The following is a 17,142-nucleotide window of genomic DNA, read 5'->3' on the forward strand; positions in this document are numbered from 1 at the left end:
TTTACAATTATTAGATGAGTTATATTCTGTTAAATTGTCTCACGTCATATAATATGAGTTGATAACCCTGAGAGGAAATTGAAGCAAACAGGGTGAAGTGACTTGCCAAGAGTCACAAAGTATCTGAGGCCAGATTTCATTATATTATATATCATATATATCATATAGAATAATATAATGATACTATTTCATATATAATAATCTATCATAGAATACTAAATATGTATTATAGCATATATAATATGATAATATATTATATCATATATAATACTATTATATAGTGTTACATCAAATATGAGACTCATTTGATCCTCACAACCCTGGGAGGTAAAGGCTATTGAGATCCTTATTTTATAGATGAGGAAACTATGATGTCATATATAATAATATAACACAATATCATATCATATCATATATTATATATTATATCATATGCTGATGCATATGATATAATGCATAACATACTATATTATGATATGATAATATATCATATATAATACTAAATATATAATGATATGTGATAATATATCATATATAATACTAACTATATTGTATAATGATGTGATATGATAATATATCATATATAATAATATATATTATATCATATATATAATACTATTATATAGTATTACATCAAATGTGAGATTCATTTGATCCTCACAACCCTGGGAGGTAAAGACTATTGAGATCCTTATTTTATAGATGAAGAAACTAAGGCAGACAAAGGTTAGTTGCACTTATACAGCTATTACTTATATAGTAAAGGACTTTATATACATTTCCTCATTTGATCCTCATAGCAACTCAGTGGGATAAGTGCTATAAGCCCCATTTTATATCTGAGACTTAGAGACATCTGAGGCTTAGAAAGGGTCAATCACATAGTAAGAATCTAAATACTACTAGATTTGAACCCAGGTATTCCTATTCATAATTGACTAACTGACCTGGCTCTCCCAGACGCCATACCAGTTTCAGGCTTCCTCTTGAGGGTCACCATCACCCCACCCATCTGGTTTTTCCTAACCTGAACCTGATGATCACTGAAAGAGAAATCAGAGAGTACATTCCCTGGTGCTGGGGCAGGAAATCTGGATGAAGAGGTCACTGGCAGTTCATGTCCCTCTCTCTTTCATCATCTTTCAGGTGTGGATAATAACCCAACTTTCAGGCAGGAGGGGGCAGCTTGAACCTTTCAAGAGAAGTGGCCTGAGGGGCAGCTAGATGGCACAGTGGATAGAGCACCCGCCCTGGAGTCAGGAGTACCTGAGTTCAAATCCGACCTCAGACACTTCATAATTATCTAGCTGTGTGGCCTTGGGAAAGCCACTTAACCCTATTTGCCTTGCAAAAAAAAAAAAACAGAGAGAGAGAAGAGAGAGAGAGAGAGAGAGAGAGAGAGAGAGAGAGAGAGAGAGAAAGAGAAAGAGAAAGTGGCCTGAGATGCACCCTAGGGAGGGGGGTGGAAATAAGTCCTAGATTTGAGATGCAGAATGAGACATCTCAGTTTGGGTCATGACCAACGTTGGAATTTATTTGATCTGACTATGTATATTTGCTATGAAAACTTTGTTTTTTCTTTTTAAAAAATGAGTATGGGAAGGAAAAGACCATATATGCTTGTTAACTAAAAAAATGTTATTTTTTTCCCCCTAAGTTCTGGGTTTGCAAGTAGGAAATCTTCAGATCACCAGCAAAGTGACTGGGCAGGTCCTGAGATCACTGTTCTTAAAACCGGGACAGGACTTTAGGCATCAAAGAACCCACTGCTCTAATTTTACAGAAAAGGAAACTGAGAGGGAGGGGGTTTACACCAGCATCAAGTGGAAAACCAAGCAATCATTTTTCTCTTCTTTGACTTCTATTTCCTCATGTCTAAAATGACCAACCCTAGAGTCTAGCACTCAGAATGACCTTGAGATATGTACTTTGTAAGCCTGAAGTTGATGGCCAAACATGAGCGTCATTATTTTGGTGACCCTGAAGGTCGTGGCTTGGATAAGAGGTCCAGTCTAGAACTGGGTCTGTGCAGGCCCCTGGGTTCTCTGCCACCGAATGAATGAATACATGCTTCACTTGTTCTGGCCCCTTGTCTGGCCTCCTCCACCTCTGGGGTGGGTGATAACGGTGAGGGTGATAAGTCTCTAAATGTGACCCTGGGGTGAAGGGGGAAGCCAGAGGAGGGAGTGGACAGCCAGGCTCCAATGACCTGGCTGGAGTCCCAACCCCCACCTGAGCACCCACAGGGTCACAATGAGACCAGGCCCAGCCACTCTCAGCTGCCTCCGCCTACCAAGCCCTGAAGCTATTTCCCATCTCCTTCCTAGGGCCAGCCTTTCTACAGAGGCTGAGCCAGTGGGGAGGAGCGGTAAGCGGTCAGACTTTTACTCTAAGAATTTGTACATTAAAAAAAAAAAGGGAAGAAAGAAACCTGGAAGAGCTTGGGGACGGCCCAGCTAATTTTAGTTTTAATGAAAACAGCAGGTGGCCAAAGGGATCGGATCTTCCTGGCAGGGCTGAAGCCTTCAAGCCTTCCAGGCTGGTGGCCAGGGGGAGCCAGGCACAGGGTGGGGGGGGGAGCTTCTTGCCACCCCCCACTCTTTTAGAAATAGAGGAACTGGCCCCCAGCTGCAGGAAGCAGAACCTTCAGGGCCAGAAAGGGTAACCTGACCAATGGCAATGGGATAGCTCAGATACTTGTGCAACTCGGGAGCAGGTGGTAAATCAATAACCTAGTATTTAGGGCCAGGAAGAAGCCTAAATATGGGTGTTAAAGATGGAACCAGAGAAGTGACTTGAAGAAAGGCATCAGCCAAGTCCTTCGATAGGGCCAGGCATGGACATAAGGAGCTGCAGGCCCCAGGGAGCCTCTCATCGGTCTCTTCTCCAAATATCTCCAGGAATGGCCTAAGCTGCTCCCATTGGAGTCCAGTCTTCTCCTCTAGGAGGAGAAAACGGTCCTCCCGACTCTGGGGGAAAGGTCAGGCCATTCTATAAGACAGAAGGGCTTCCTTCTGTCATTGTGGGCCCATGGGGCTATCTAGACTGAGAGAGCCTAAGACAGTGTCAGGCCCTAAAGGGCCTAAAAAAATATGTGATGCTTTGATTTGCTTACTAGTCTTCAGTCAAGTTCTACTTCTGTGGGTACCCTTATCAGGCAGGTGATGGCAGAGGTCTCCTGTCTTAAAATCTAAAGCTGGAAGATCCTTTAGAACACAGACTGGCATGCCAATGCTGAAAAGTACCATTAAACATAGAACTCCACAGCTAGATTACTTAGAACACTGAATGTCGGAGCACGGAGATTGCTTAGAACATAAGAGTGTCAGAGAGAGGAAAACAAATATCAGTGGGGAGATTCTTTAGAACATAGAATGTCAGTGAAGAGAGATCATGTAGAATGTTTAAAACATAGGATGACAGAGCAGGGAGATTGCATAGAATATAGAATGTCAGAGTGGGGAGATTGCTTTGAACATCAAAAATCAGAACGGGGAGAATGCTTAGAACATAGACTGTCAGAGTGGAGAGATTGTTCGGAACATCAAATGCCCCTCTTCTCCTCAGGGGCACTTGACCATACGGTTGGGGTCAGAGGGAAGAGCAGTTCATTCTGGAGTCATAACTTAGGAGAAGAAAACATAGTGCTACCCTCAGCTACTCTAAACTTGGAAATGACATGGGAGCCCATAATAGACTATCAGCCAAAATGACTGAGGTCTGGTCTGTACTCTGCTATGGGTAGCAGAGGGAGAGGGAAACTGTAGAACAGTGGAAAGGGTTCTCAGGGGCCCTTCCTCTGTGACTTTGGGCAAGTCACTTCCTCCAGCTCAATGAGATCTGAGGCCCTTTCCAGAGCTGTGCTCCTATGAATTAGCTGCATGAGCTGGGTGAGAGCCGGTTCCCTCTTGGTCGCCTCAGTTTCCTCAGTCAAGTGGAGAAACCAAAAGCATCTTCCAAAGCCAAAATTTAGAGTAGAAAAGGGGCAAAGTCTGACCTGGACTCATTCAGGAAGGGATGATCCAGGCTAAATCCTGAAGGAAGGTTCTCCTCCCTTCCTGATGTGAGTCACTAAAGTCACTAACCAACATATCTGTCTCTCCTAACTCACCGTGTACAAGAGTGAGCAAGACCACTGACCCATGAGCTTCAGGAGCTTAGAAAAGAAAAAATATAAATATACATATAGTCCTTTGTGGTTTAGAGAGACTAAGTTCAAATCCTAAATTGCCTGTATGATCCTGACCAGGTCTGGGTCTTTGTTTCACCATCTACCAAAAAATGTGGTGATTACTTGCATTCAGTGCTCTTCAAGGACCCTTCCAGAGGACCTTGGATGCTGGAGAAGCTGACCTGGAAGATGAGCTGGTTGTTAGATTAAGAATGAAAGCCAGACCAGAGACAACTGGGATGATGGCCTGTCTGGTCCAAGGGAGCCTGAGTTCAGTTCATGGAGGTCTGGGCGGCTAGGTGGGGCAATGGGAAGCAATGCTACATTTTGGGGTCCAAAGACCCAAAATAAAAGGGCAATGGTGATAATGATCTAGATGATCTTAGAGCTCTCATCCAGCTGTGAATTTATGATCCTAATCAGGGACCTGAGGGGGAATAATCCTGCAATCCCTGTAGAAATCTTCAGGTAGGGGCAGCTAGGTGGCTCAGTGGATAAAGCACTGGCCCTGGAGTCAGGAGGACCTGAGTTCAAATCTGCCTCAGACACTTAATAATTACCTAGCTCTGTGGCCTTGGGCAAGCCACTTAACCCCATTGCCTCACAAAAAAACCTAAAAAAAAAAACCTTCAGGTGCTTCAAGGTCCAGCTCTTTGTCACCTCCTGCAGACAGACTTCCCTCCCCACTCTCAAACCAGAAGAGAGGCCCCCTACTTGAATCTCTCCGAACATCTGATTTGGCCTATTCTATAAAGCTAATGACACTGACTTTTTTTTCCAGTTTAGAGACATGATTTAATCAGAATCAACATATTTATAATGCCAACAAAATAACTAACATTTTTATATATTGTATATCAAGAACTTTACAATTATCTCATTTGATCCTCACAACAACCCTGAGAGGCAGTTGCTGTTATTATACCTATTTTACAGACGGGAAACTGAGGCAAACAGCATTTGTGTCTAAGGTCACAGTTGAACCCAGATCTTCCCAACTCCGGGTCGTCTCTCTAACCACGTACTGTGAGTTCTCACTTTCTGATTTCTGACTGATTGTCCATGTCTCAGGCCCTCCCACACTCACCCCCAGATTAAGGGGAGGAATTACATGTTATCTCATCTCTATTTTCCAAGCAAACAAGCACCAGGCATGCCTCACCACAGGGGAGGTGCTTCATTATCATTTTTGAATTGGGGCCGAACATCTGCAGGGAGAAGATGGGAAGGCCGAGCCCTGAGCCTCAGAAATCCCTCCCCTGCCAGGCCTGAGTGTGTGGAGGGCCAGAGAAGGAGAATCCTGGACAGGGAGGCAGGAAACTGGCCTTTGTCCCACCTTTGATACCTGTTTCCTCAGTGATTTTGGATAAGTCCCTTCTTTTTTTGCCTCGCTTTCCATGGTTGTTAAAAGAAAATATTGAACTAATTATCTGTAAGGTCCCTTCTTCCAGCTCTGACATTCTATGTTCTAAGGACCCTCCTGGCTCTGACACCCTGAGTTCTAAGGGTCCTCCCAGCTCTGACATTCTGTGTTCTAAGGACTCTCCCAGCTCTGACATTCTATGTTCTGTGGTACCACCTCTAAATCAATAATCTATTTAACTCTCAGAATTTCTGTTTCCTCATCTGAAAAATGGGGATTAAACCTCAGAGGGGTTCATAACCTCTGCCTGTAAAGTGCTATAAGCTGGTGGAGGCTCTTCCTGGGTGACTAGCAGAGGAAGAGGCCTCGTGGCACCACCGAGCTCTTCTGTGGGCCATGGGCCAGCTGCCAGTGGCCACCTGCATGAGGAGGTCACCTGTGGCAGGAAGAACACTGGGTGGGACCGTGGCCTTGCTTCGAATCCCACCTCCACCTTTATCAGCTGTGTGGCCCATCTACAAGGTTCTTCATTCTCCAAGTCTGTTTCTCCCCCTGGGAACATCAGCACTTCAAAGGCCAAGGGCAAGAACTTTGCCAGCTCTAAAGAGCTTGCTGAACATGAGCATCCGATGTTATTATAAGGGAGGGGGTGTAGGGGGGTTGAGTCCAGGGAGTGGCACTTGCCCTCCAGGGGGAGATTTCCATCTTTTCCTGGAACATGCCCCGGGAGGGCACGATGCCGATCCCAGCCCAGGATTTCCTTAATCCCCTCCAGGGACTGGCAGCCAGCAGCCCCTGGCTGTGGGGCTGGGTCCTGAGTGATGATCTCGCTGCTACCTCAGCCCCACAGGCCAGGAAGCATTCTCTCCAGGGAACTGGGGGGTAGAAGTGTGGGGGGTGGAATGGGAAGATTCAGCCTCTCTGCATGTCCAGGAGGTTTAGTCTGGAAAATAAGACTCTCCAACCCGACTTCCCTGATCCTACACCCTTGTACAGATGGTGCAAACTCTTAGGCCTCTCTGGCAAGACAGAACATGCATCAGATCAGAATCCAGAAGACATGAGTTCGAGACCTAACTCAGTCACTGACTGAGCTTTTATTTCCCCTCCTTGGACCTGGCACCGTCTGTTCCCTTCCAGTTCTAAATTCTATCATTAGTATAGAAGTAAGAGCGCCGTGTCTCTAGAAGAAAGAAGGGGAGCAGGGGAGTGAACATTTATTTAAGACTCTATGTTTGCTAAGTGCTTTACAAATAGTATCTCATTTGGTTGTTATAACAACCCTGGGAGGTAGGTGCCATTATTATCTTCACTTTATAGTTGAGGAAACTGAGGCAGAAAGCAAGGAAATGACTTGCTCAAGGTCACCCAGTCAGAGACAGGATTTGAATAAGGATCTTCCTGACTCCAAGTCATTGGGGTCTATCCACTGTACTGCCTAGCATGTAGCAGGCATTTAATAGATGTGGGTTGAATTGTAGAATTGATTTGAGGTAGAATATCTGAGTTCAAATCCTGAATTAGTATTTGTCTCTGTATCCCCAGAGCTGTTCATAGCCAGTCTGTGGATTGACTATGTGCCCAAGGTCACAATGGTACTTAGTGGAAGAGGCAGGATTTGAACTCAGATCCTCCAGCTACAAATTCAGTGTTCTCTCCACATGCCAGTCTGCCTTCTCTACTCTAGGACAAAGCATGCTCCTTGAAGGCAGAGATTGTTTTTTTCCCTCACCTTTATGTTGTCATTTACATGGTACATAATTAATCAATTAGTTAATTGATTGATTAAAGTCTGTTGCTTGATTGAAGATGTGAGAAGCACAATTCAGAGAAAAAAAGTACAGACTCCATTTCTATCAGAGACCAGAGTTTTAGAAAGGAAGGAGATCATGGAGTCTAGAGCTTTAAGGTGCCTCCAAGGTCAACTATTCCAAGTTCCTCATTTTTTCAGAGGAAACATAACCAGGGAGGACAAGTACCTTGTCCAAGATCACAAAGACAGTAAGAGTCAAAAAAGAAGACAAGGCTTCCTCTGGATATGAGAAGGGAAGAGGAGATGAGGGACATTCCCTAACTATAACCCCCAAAACTGTGGGGTTCCTGGGGCCACAGCAGCTTCCTCTCCAATCCCTAGGGGCCAGGCCAGCTTGTAGCCTCTGTCCAACAGACTCAGAGCAAAGAAGTCTCTAGAGTCAAACTTCTGACCCCTTCAGTGGGGGACCCCTCCAACAACCTGGGGATCTTGGAGAAACCACAGATTCACACCACAAGCTTGGCTGTTGGTGCCCCCTACAGGCCTTTGGTGCTATATACAGCAGAAAGGGCCCAGGGTCAGCAGCTGAGGGCCAGGAGTAGGAGGACATATGTTAGCCCTCATAAGACTCTAGAATCTTTCCCCGAGGGAGCCATTCTCTCATCAAGAAAAATAGAGCTGAGCAAAGGGGAAAGAGTGAGGGGGAAATGGGAATAAGGATGACTGGGTGAATGGATGATTGATAGAAGAGATAGGAGGGAGAATAAATGAATGAAAAGACGGGAGGGAGTATGGATAGGTGGATGGATGACTGAATGGATGGATGGATGAATGAATGGATAGATGGATGGATGGATGATTTGATGGATGGGTGGGTTCACCTGTGGGTAGAGATATAGGAGAGAGCATGGATAGAGGGGTGAAAGGCTGGGCAGATAGGTTGATGGATAAAATGAGCAAAAAAGAAACAAATCTCTTCTTTATCCAAGACCCCCAAACTCTTTTCCTCCCTCTCTGTCTCTATCTATGTTTCTGTGACACTCCCTCCTCACCTCCAGCACTGACCAAACATTCTGTCATCTCTAAAATTCTTAGTTGTCCAAAATTAGAAGGAGCCCTTGAGGACAGAGGCTAGAAATTACTAGGCAAGGAAGTTGTCCAGGAGGTTTCTTTTTTTTCAGGGAATGATTTGGACAAGATGTCATTCACCCCAGATCCCTTTCAACTCCGAGATTCTGCAATTCCAGGAGGTTTGGGGACATTGGCTTCTCCAAAGGGGTCCTTTCTGCCTTGGGGAATGGCTTTCTATGGTCTGTATACTAAGGGAGATAGTAACATTGCAAGCCCTAGGGGCTCAATGTAGATTCAAAGAGAGGTGGATGCCTGTGGGAAGGAACATGTGGAACCTCAGCTCAAAGAGGCTTATTATAATCTCTTTCCAACACCTTCTCACTCTTATACCCTATCATAGGGCTGAGATCCATATGGTCCAAGTCTCTCTCTTCAGGGAGTGGGGACTGAGGGGAGTTATGAGAAATCCTTGAGAGCAGGACTACAGAGAGACAAGGTCAACCAAGTGAAGATTCCCAGGTAATTGTTGAGGATGAAAGGACCTGGTAGAGTGAAGTCTTAAAATCAGTCAATTGGGGTTCAAGGTTGACGCTGACATTTGGGATCAGAAACTACTGGTGCCAGAAGGGACTCTCTAGCTCATCCAGCCCAACCAGACCCCTCTTTTTTATAGAAGAGGAAACAAAGGTTCAAAGAGTGGCTTGTCATAGGTCACCCAAGAAGTCAGTGATGGGACCAGAACTTGAACCCAGACCTTCCATCATATCATGCTTCCTTTCCTTTCATAAAACTTCAGTCATCCCCAGGAATCTTTGGCCTCTTTTTGTTGTTTCACACACAGTAGGCACTTAGTAAATGTTTCTTGTATTGGATTTCATTACAGAGATGTGAGCTATTTTTATCATTAGCCTCTACATTCCTGATTTGGGTAAACCTGTGAAGTGGGCTTGAGAGGGAGTGGCCATGAAGAGGAGCTGACTGGGTGTCACAGAACCCTATGGGGAGGGGTGACTGCTGGCAGGAGCCCCATGCTGCTGCTGACTTTGGCTAACTCCAAGGGACCTTGGATTTTTCCTAGTAGTGCTTGGCCAGGGTGTTTCCTGGGCAAGAAGACAGGGTACATTCACATGGCAGAGAGCACCGCCACCCTCCCCTCCCCCATGGCTCCCTGAGAGTCCAACAGGGAAGGGAGGAAAGACCAGCTGCCAAGTCAGGAGAGAGCTTGGCCCACACAGGCCCAGTCCCCAAGGCAGGACAGCTCCTGAGAGCCTATCTTGGGGCTACAAGCAGTACCCAGAACTCCTGAGAAAGGATGTTCTGGTTCCTCAAAATTGAATCTGGAAGGTACTTATAAGGAAGCTAAGACCAAAAGAAAGGACCCAATTTGTCCAAGGTCAAGAGATGATAGACAGCAAAGCTAGGATTTGAACCCAGCTCCTTGACCCCTGGAGTTGGAGGAAATCCAAGCAGGCAGAACAAGGAATAGTAGGCAGAGGTTCCTGGAAAACAGATTTCCACTGAACAGAAATAATTTCTTAAATTGAAAACTCTGAGTAGAATGGGCAGCCTCCAGAGGAGATGGGATCTCCAAGAAATCTTCCAGCAAGAACTCTAAAGAGGGGCTTCAGAACTGGGAGGAACCTTAGGGAACACTGAGTCCAAATTCCTCCTACAGATTAAAAATAATAAGAGGCATCTAGATGGCATAATAGATCCAATGCCAATCCTGGAGTCAGGAAGACCCAAATTCAAATCCATCCTCAGACACTTACCAACTGTATGACCTGGGCAAGTCATTTAACCTCTGTCCACCTCAGCCTCCTCTTTTGTAAAAATGAACTGCAGAAGGAAATGGCAACTCACTAGTTTCTTTGCCAAGGAAACCTCAAATGGGGTCAGAGAGAGTTAACTGAAACAAATGAACAACAAAATTATTACTATTAATAATAACAATTATATAGCACTATACATTTACAAAGTATTTTATAAATATTACCTCATTTTATCCTCACAATAAACCTGTGAGGTTTATTATTATTATATTATTATCCCCATTTTACAGAAAAGGAAACTCAGGCAGATAGATATTTAAGTGATTTGCCCAGGGTCACAGAGCCAAGTAGGTGTCTGGGGCAGAATCTGAAATCAGGTCTTCCTTCAGCACTCTTAGTTCAGACCACCTAGCTGTCTGGATAAAGAAACAGGTCATCCATCAAATTCTGGGCAGAACTCAGGTCTTCTTGACTGAAAATTAATCTTATCCACTTCACCATGCTGCACTGACCAATGCTACCTCTGAAGTCAATTCTAAAACATAAAAAATGAATGACCTTGAGGAGTAGTGGGCTCCCTATCACTGGTGGAGGCTGCATCATAGAGATCACTGTTGAGGGTGGAGTGGGATACACCAGTCCTGGGCTTCCAGGATTCAGCAGAGGGAAGGTCTGTTGGACTACATCCTCATCCGCCTGCTGTCCCTCCTATCCTCCCACAGGTACCTGGCCAAATTGTCCTCGGTGGGCAGCATCTCTGATGAGGAGACCTGCGAGAAGTTAAAGGGGCTGATCCAGAGGCAGGTGCAGATGTGCAAGAGGAACTTGGAGGTGATGGATTCAGTCCGCCGTGGGGCACAGCTCGCCATTGAGGAGTGTCAGTACCAGTTCCGGAACCGACGATGGAACTGCTCAACTCTGGATAGCCTGCCAGTCTTTGGCAAGGTGGTAACGCAAGGTGAGGGGATAGGAAGAAGACAGGGCCCTGGAATCCATTGGAGTGGGGAAGGAAGCACCCATCCTGCCCCACATGTCCACATTTATCACCCATGAAAGTGAGGACCATTTCATTCTTTCTATTGATATTTTTGATGTTGATGTTGATATTGATATCAATTTGCCATTGATATTCCCAGGGACTAACAGAAAGTAAGTACTTAATAAGTCACTGATTAGTCATTCAGTTCTTTGAACCTTAGTTCCTTATCTGTAAAATGGGGGTAATGATTTTCCCTGCCTTCCTCACAAGGGATCATAAGTTGGATTCCTGGATCTAAACTTAGAAGGGACCTTAATGGCCATCCAATACAAACCCCTTATTATACAGACGAGGAACCGAGGCCTTGTCCAGCATCACATAACTAATAAATGGGATTTGAATCCAGGCCCTCCTCATTCTAAGTGAAGCATCCTGTTCATTATACCCAGATATGAGAAAATCATTTAATAAACCTTAAAACTGGGGAAGTTCTCCCCAAAATGATGCTCAGCACAGGGCCTATCTCAGAGTCACCACTTAATAGGTGTTTATTGACTGACTTGTCTAATGTCCATCCTGTGTGACTCTTGTTCATATTCTCACATGACTTAATCCAATGCAACAGAAAATAAAAGCTATCAGTTATTCATCACAAAGATGGAAGAAAGGGAAGGAAGGAATGGAAGAAGGGAGGGAGGGAGGGAGAAAGGAAGGAAGGAAGGAAGGAGGGAAGAAGGGAGGGAGGGAGGGAGGAAGGCTATATTAAATAACATTATTATGGGACAGAAACTGTTAAGCACCTCATAGATGTGATCTCAATGATTCTCACAACAACCCTATAAAATGAGCTGAAGAAGGACAAGCAAAGCATTTCAGTATCTTAGACAAGAAAACTCCAAATAGGGTCCCAGAGAATCAAATAGGACTGAACAACAAAACAACTCCTAACTCCATGCCCTTTATACTCGACCATGCTGCCTCCTACAACATGTAGGCAACTTTAAGTCCTACCTACCTACAGACAGGGCCTCCACAAATCCTTTTATGGATACCCCAACTCCATCCTTGGATATCCAACCCAAGTGTCCCATAAATATGGAATATGGCCCAGTTCATTGGACAGCTCTTGAAGGGGCTGAATATGAGAGTCGGGCAATCTGGATTTTAATGCCAAAAATAGGTATTTCAAAGTCAAGTACCTACAGTGTTGATGACATAAGAACTCCCAGTGTGGAAATTCCTTCTACTGAGAGATGAAATAAACTGACATTCATTCCTCCTACCTTTCCAGCCTTCTCTCAGTTTTCTTCCTTTCATAATCCACTGACCTTCTTGTTCCTGGCACACAGCCTCTCCACCCCTCCACTGCTCACCTGTCCCCACTCCCCATAGACTGTCTCTTGGATCTGGAATGCTTCTTGATTTCCCTGGCTTCAAGTCTCAGTTAAATTCCCTCTTTCTGGAAGAGGCCTTTCCAAATCCCCCCTCCCTCCCTTCACTTATTCTTAGTAACTTCCATCTACCTTCTGCCAATATTGTATAGACTTTGTTGTTTGCCTGTTGTTTCACTCTAATTAAATTGTGAGCTCCTTAAAACTATAAGCTGTTTTTGCCTTTCTTTGTATCCCAGCAATTAGGACAGTAGTTAGACAAAAATGCTTTTTGACTGGGTGATGGAATTCAGACTCTCCTTTATCCCAGGGCCCTGGCAACCTGTCTATAATTGAGTCTTAGACAGCTGCTGGGGCTCAAAGAGGTGAGAACCTCACTGGTATTCACAAAGCTGTTCAGTGTCAGAGGCCTTGCCATCCCCATGGCCAAGTCTGCTCACCATGCCCCACGGTCTTCAACAGATCCATGGCATACTTAAAGGAGGGAAGCAAGAACTAAAAATGGAAAGAAACTCACAAGAGCAAATAAAAGGCTGAAGAACTTGTTTTTAATTAAGGGAAGAACTCAAATTAGAAATAAAATATGCTATTAAAAAAAAGATTCAAAGGGAATCGTGAAGAAAATGGTCAATGTGCAGAAAATGGAAAATCTCCAAAAATCCAGAGAAGCAATAAACAAGAGGCAACTTCAGTAGGAAACAGGAGGGCTCCCAACAGAGGGCAACTAAGAGGAGAGGTTGGAAAATCACCGAAATATCTGAAGAATTAAGGGATGGGCCTAGAGGGCAGCTCATGACACACCAAACTCAGAAGATTCAGGAAAACTAAATGAAACAACAGATGGGAGACATTAGTAAAACTTTTGTGTCACTCTTCTTGGTACCTCAGTTCCTCATTTGTAAAATGAAGGAGTTGGACAAAATAATCTCTAAAGTTCCTCTCAGCTAGGACACTCTGTTCTAAGGGCCTTTCCAGCTCTGACATTCTGTATTCTATGTTGTTTTCCAGTTCTGACATTCTATGTTCTAAGGTCCCTCCCAGTTCTGACATCCTGGGTTGTCAAGGTTGCAAGGCAAATGGGGTTAAGTGGCTTGCCCAAGGCCCCACAGCTAGGTAATTATTAAGTGTCTGAGGCCGGATTTGAACCCAGGAACTCCTGACTCCAAGGCCAGTGCTCTATCCACTGTGCCACCTAGCTACCCCTTGACCTTCTATGATCGAAGATCCTTCCCAGCTCTGATCTTCTGTATTCTAAGGGCCTTCCCAGCTCCAACATTCTATGTTCTAAATTCCTCTCTGTTCCTGATGGGCTTAAGCTTCCAACTATCCCTGATATTCTATATTCAATAGTTCCTTGAAACTCCAAGTTTTCTATTCTAGATCTTTTTTTCAGTCCTTACTTTCTGTGTCCTAATAAAATCCCTCCCACATCTAAATCTTCCTCAATGATACTGAAAACTTTCTTATAATCACTTCCCTATGTTTTCCATGCCCTTGAGAAAGCTCACTGAAGATAGCGGAAACAAGTATTGGTCCTCTCAGTAAGTTTACAATTCAGTGACAATAATAAAAATAACAATTTCTCTGGGGGAATCCTTGTGCCCCAGGTTGGCATCCTCCATTTCTATCTCATACTCACCCTACTACTAAGCCTCTTTTTTTCTCTTCCTTCACTCCATCTTTAGTATAGATCCCCTTTCTCTCCACTCCTGTAGTAACTGCTTTCATTCAGGTCCCTCTCCCTTGGATTGCTGTAATTGCCTTCTCATGGGTCTCCCTGTTTCAATCAAGGCTCTCCATTAGCTACCAAAAGGTTGAACTGACCATGTCATTCCCTCCATAATTTGCTTTAGGAACTCACTAGTTTCTCCAAGATCATATGGAAAAATCACTTGTTTAGCCTTCAACTTCTTTACAACTTGTTATTCCTATACCTTCTTCCCTTCCTACACCTTGCTCTCTTCCACCCATTCTACAGTCAGATACACTAGCGTCTTTGCAACTCCAGGAACAGGACACTCCATCTCTGTATCTGTGACTCAATATCCTTGCCTATCTCCCATGCCTAGAGTACTCTGCTGCTTCACTTCCACCACTTAGCTTCCTTCAGTTCTTCAAAACTCTAATCAAATCCTCTCTTTTCCAAGAGTCCTTTCCTAGGCCCCTCAGGTATTAATAGCTTCCATTTTCAGATTGCTTTTCATCCATTCTATACTCTCTATATGGATATAAATATAAATAGATCAATAAAGATATATATATAAACATACACACACACACAAATATATATGTATACACACACACACACACACACACACACAACTAGTTAGCTGTTTCTTATCTTCCCTCTTAGAATTTATATTCCTTGAGAGCAGGGACTTTTTTTTAATAACCCCTATAGAGAAAGAATTTAAATGATTGTTGATTGATTAAATGAGATTATTATCCCTCTTTTTCAGAGTCCCACATAGTGTTTTCCCAAATTCTCACAACCAGAAAAAAAAGTGGAACTAAACTCAAACCTTGCCTAAGTCTAAATCTTGTGCCCTTTCCACTATAAATTAGGACTCAATAAATGTTTTCCAAGGGAACTAGGTGGTGCAATGGATAAAGCACCTCCAGAGTCAGGAAGACCAGTTCAAATCCTGGGAAAGTCACATCCCCTGTTTGCCTCAGTTTCCTCTTCTATAAAATGAGCTGGAGAAGGAAATGACAGACCACTCCCATATCTTTGCCAAGAAAATCTTCAGTGAGGTCACAAAGAGTTGGACATGAGTGAAATGACTGAGCAGCAACAAAAGAATATTTACAGAATTCTTCCATAGCACCAAAATTCACCTAGTTCAAAACCTTATGGTTAACCTCAATTTTTCCCTCAGTCTTATCTCTTATTTCTAAGCAGTTGCCAAGTCCTTTCACTCCTCTAAGATCTTTTTCATCTGTCTGTCTGTTCATCCCTTTATCTTCATGAGCCAAACTGGGAGGGCTACAAAGATTGAAAAACAAGAGACACTGCCCTCAAGAAGCTTACAATCAGGGTGGCTAGGTGGCGCAGTGGATACAGCACCAGCCCTGGAGTCAGGAGGACCTGAGTTCAAGTCTGGCCTCAGACACTTAATAATTACCTAGCTGTGTGACCTTGGGCAAGTCACTTAACCCCATTGCCTAGCCAAAAAAAAAAGGAAAAAAGCTTACAATCAAACTTAAGAGTAGAAAATAGTACATAAAGAGGTGGGGGGGGGGGGCTATTGACTTGGAAATAATGACCAAAATGCATGCAGGATAACTGAGGTATTGTTTGATCAAGGAGTATAATGAGTGACATAAAGTGTTAAGAGAAAAGAGATAGGGTACAACCAAAGGAAGGAGGGAATAGGTGCAGAAGACCTCAGGTGTCCATCCCATGATCCCATAAGGACAGACCAGGTTCTATTTGGAAAATTAGTGAGAATCAGGGAAAGTTTTTTGGAGGAGGTAACCTTTGAGCTTGGAGATTTGCTAAATAAAAGGAAGGCAAAGAGATTGCAGAACCCTCATCTACTCTCACTCTGAAGTTGACAGAGCAAAGACTCATTTTACATAATCCCATCTCTGTCAGCCTAGCTTTCCTACAGACTAGCTCCTTGAGAAAGCCATCTCTTCTACTTCAACCTCAGTTTGTGACTCTGTAAGAGAAGAAGGTTGGAGGAGGATCAGAAATTTTGAGTAGAAAGGGAAGTTGGAGGTCAGCTTATTTAAGCCCCTTATTTTACAGTTAAGACCTACAGTCACTCAACCAATCAATACTGAAGATGAGATCTGGACCAGGTTCCTTGACTCCTAGTCCAGGATTCTTTCAATTCCACTACAAGGTTCCTACCCCAGAGATGAAGTACCAGATTCTTGAAATTCTCTATGTGAGGCTCTATGCTCACAAACCCCAGTCCTCCACTCCCCCCCCCAGCCCCATACTCTACTGACCCTCAGGGTCCCAGTCAAAAAAACATCCTGTCTCATGAAATCTCCCTCAGTTTCCCACTAGAGCATTCCCTCTGCCAGGGGTTTCTCTCCTAGACCCTACTCATCCCCAGCACTCCAGTAACTCCCACCATCACCCCCTTGACCAGGCTCATTGGTCCCTCTTCCTCTTTGGATTTTACACTCTACAAATATCTCCAGATTACCTCAAAGTCCCCAACACCCTTCCCACACCCACACCCACACCAAGCTGTCTTCTAGCCAAGGCAAACAACTTTTTCTTCTCTGATCCCTCTCCTGAAAGCTAGTCCCATCCCCCTAACACGTGTGTATAAACACACACACACACACACACACACACACACACTACACCATGCCACAGGCACACAATTTTTTCCAAATCTTTTTGTCTATAATTTTGGTGCTCAAATTAAATGTATATTATTAGATACCCAATTCTCAGGTTCATGGGGGAGGGAAGGAAGGAGGGAAGAAGGAGGGGAAGATAGATACTCTGTCCTCTCAGTGACTCTGGTGGAAATTATCCATCACCGGCTCATCAAGGCCGCCTCCCCCTGCATAATTCCTGAACAACTGGAATTCCACTGGCTAGCCTCCACCTTCCTTCCCCGCCCAGACCTTCCAAACCAGAAAAGAGAGAATATCAGAGTTCAAAGGGTCCTTG

The 17,142-nt window shown here is 44.1% G+C and overlaps 1 protein-coding gene across 1 annotated transcript in view; it reads left to right on the forward strand.

The window, feature by feature from the left end:
- The window catches only part of WNT4 (Wnt family member 4), a 53,399-nt gene that overhangs the window by 17,951 nt on the left and 18,306 nt on the right, over positions 1-17,142 (forward strand). The window contains exon 2 of the mRNA XM_074218185.1: positions 10,853-11,088. Within this exon, the coding sequence (XP_074074286.1) occupies positions 10,853-11,088 (236 nt within the window). The remainder of the gene's footprint in view (positions 1-10,852; positions 11,089-17,142) is intronic.

This window comes from Macrotis lagotis, chromosome 1 (assembly GCF_037893015.1).
Source record: "Macrotis lagotis isolate mMagLag1 chromosome 1, bilby.v1.9.chrom.fasta, whole genome shotgun sequence".
In the NCBI taxonomy this organism is placed as follows: Eukaryota; Metazoa; Chordata; class Mammalia; order Peramelemorphia; family Peramelidae; genus Macrotis; species Macrotis lagotis.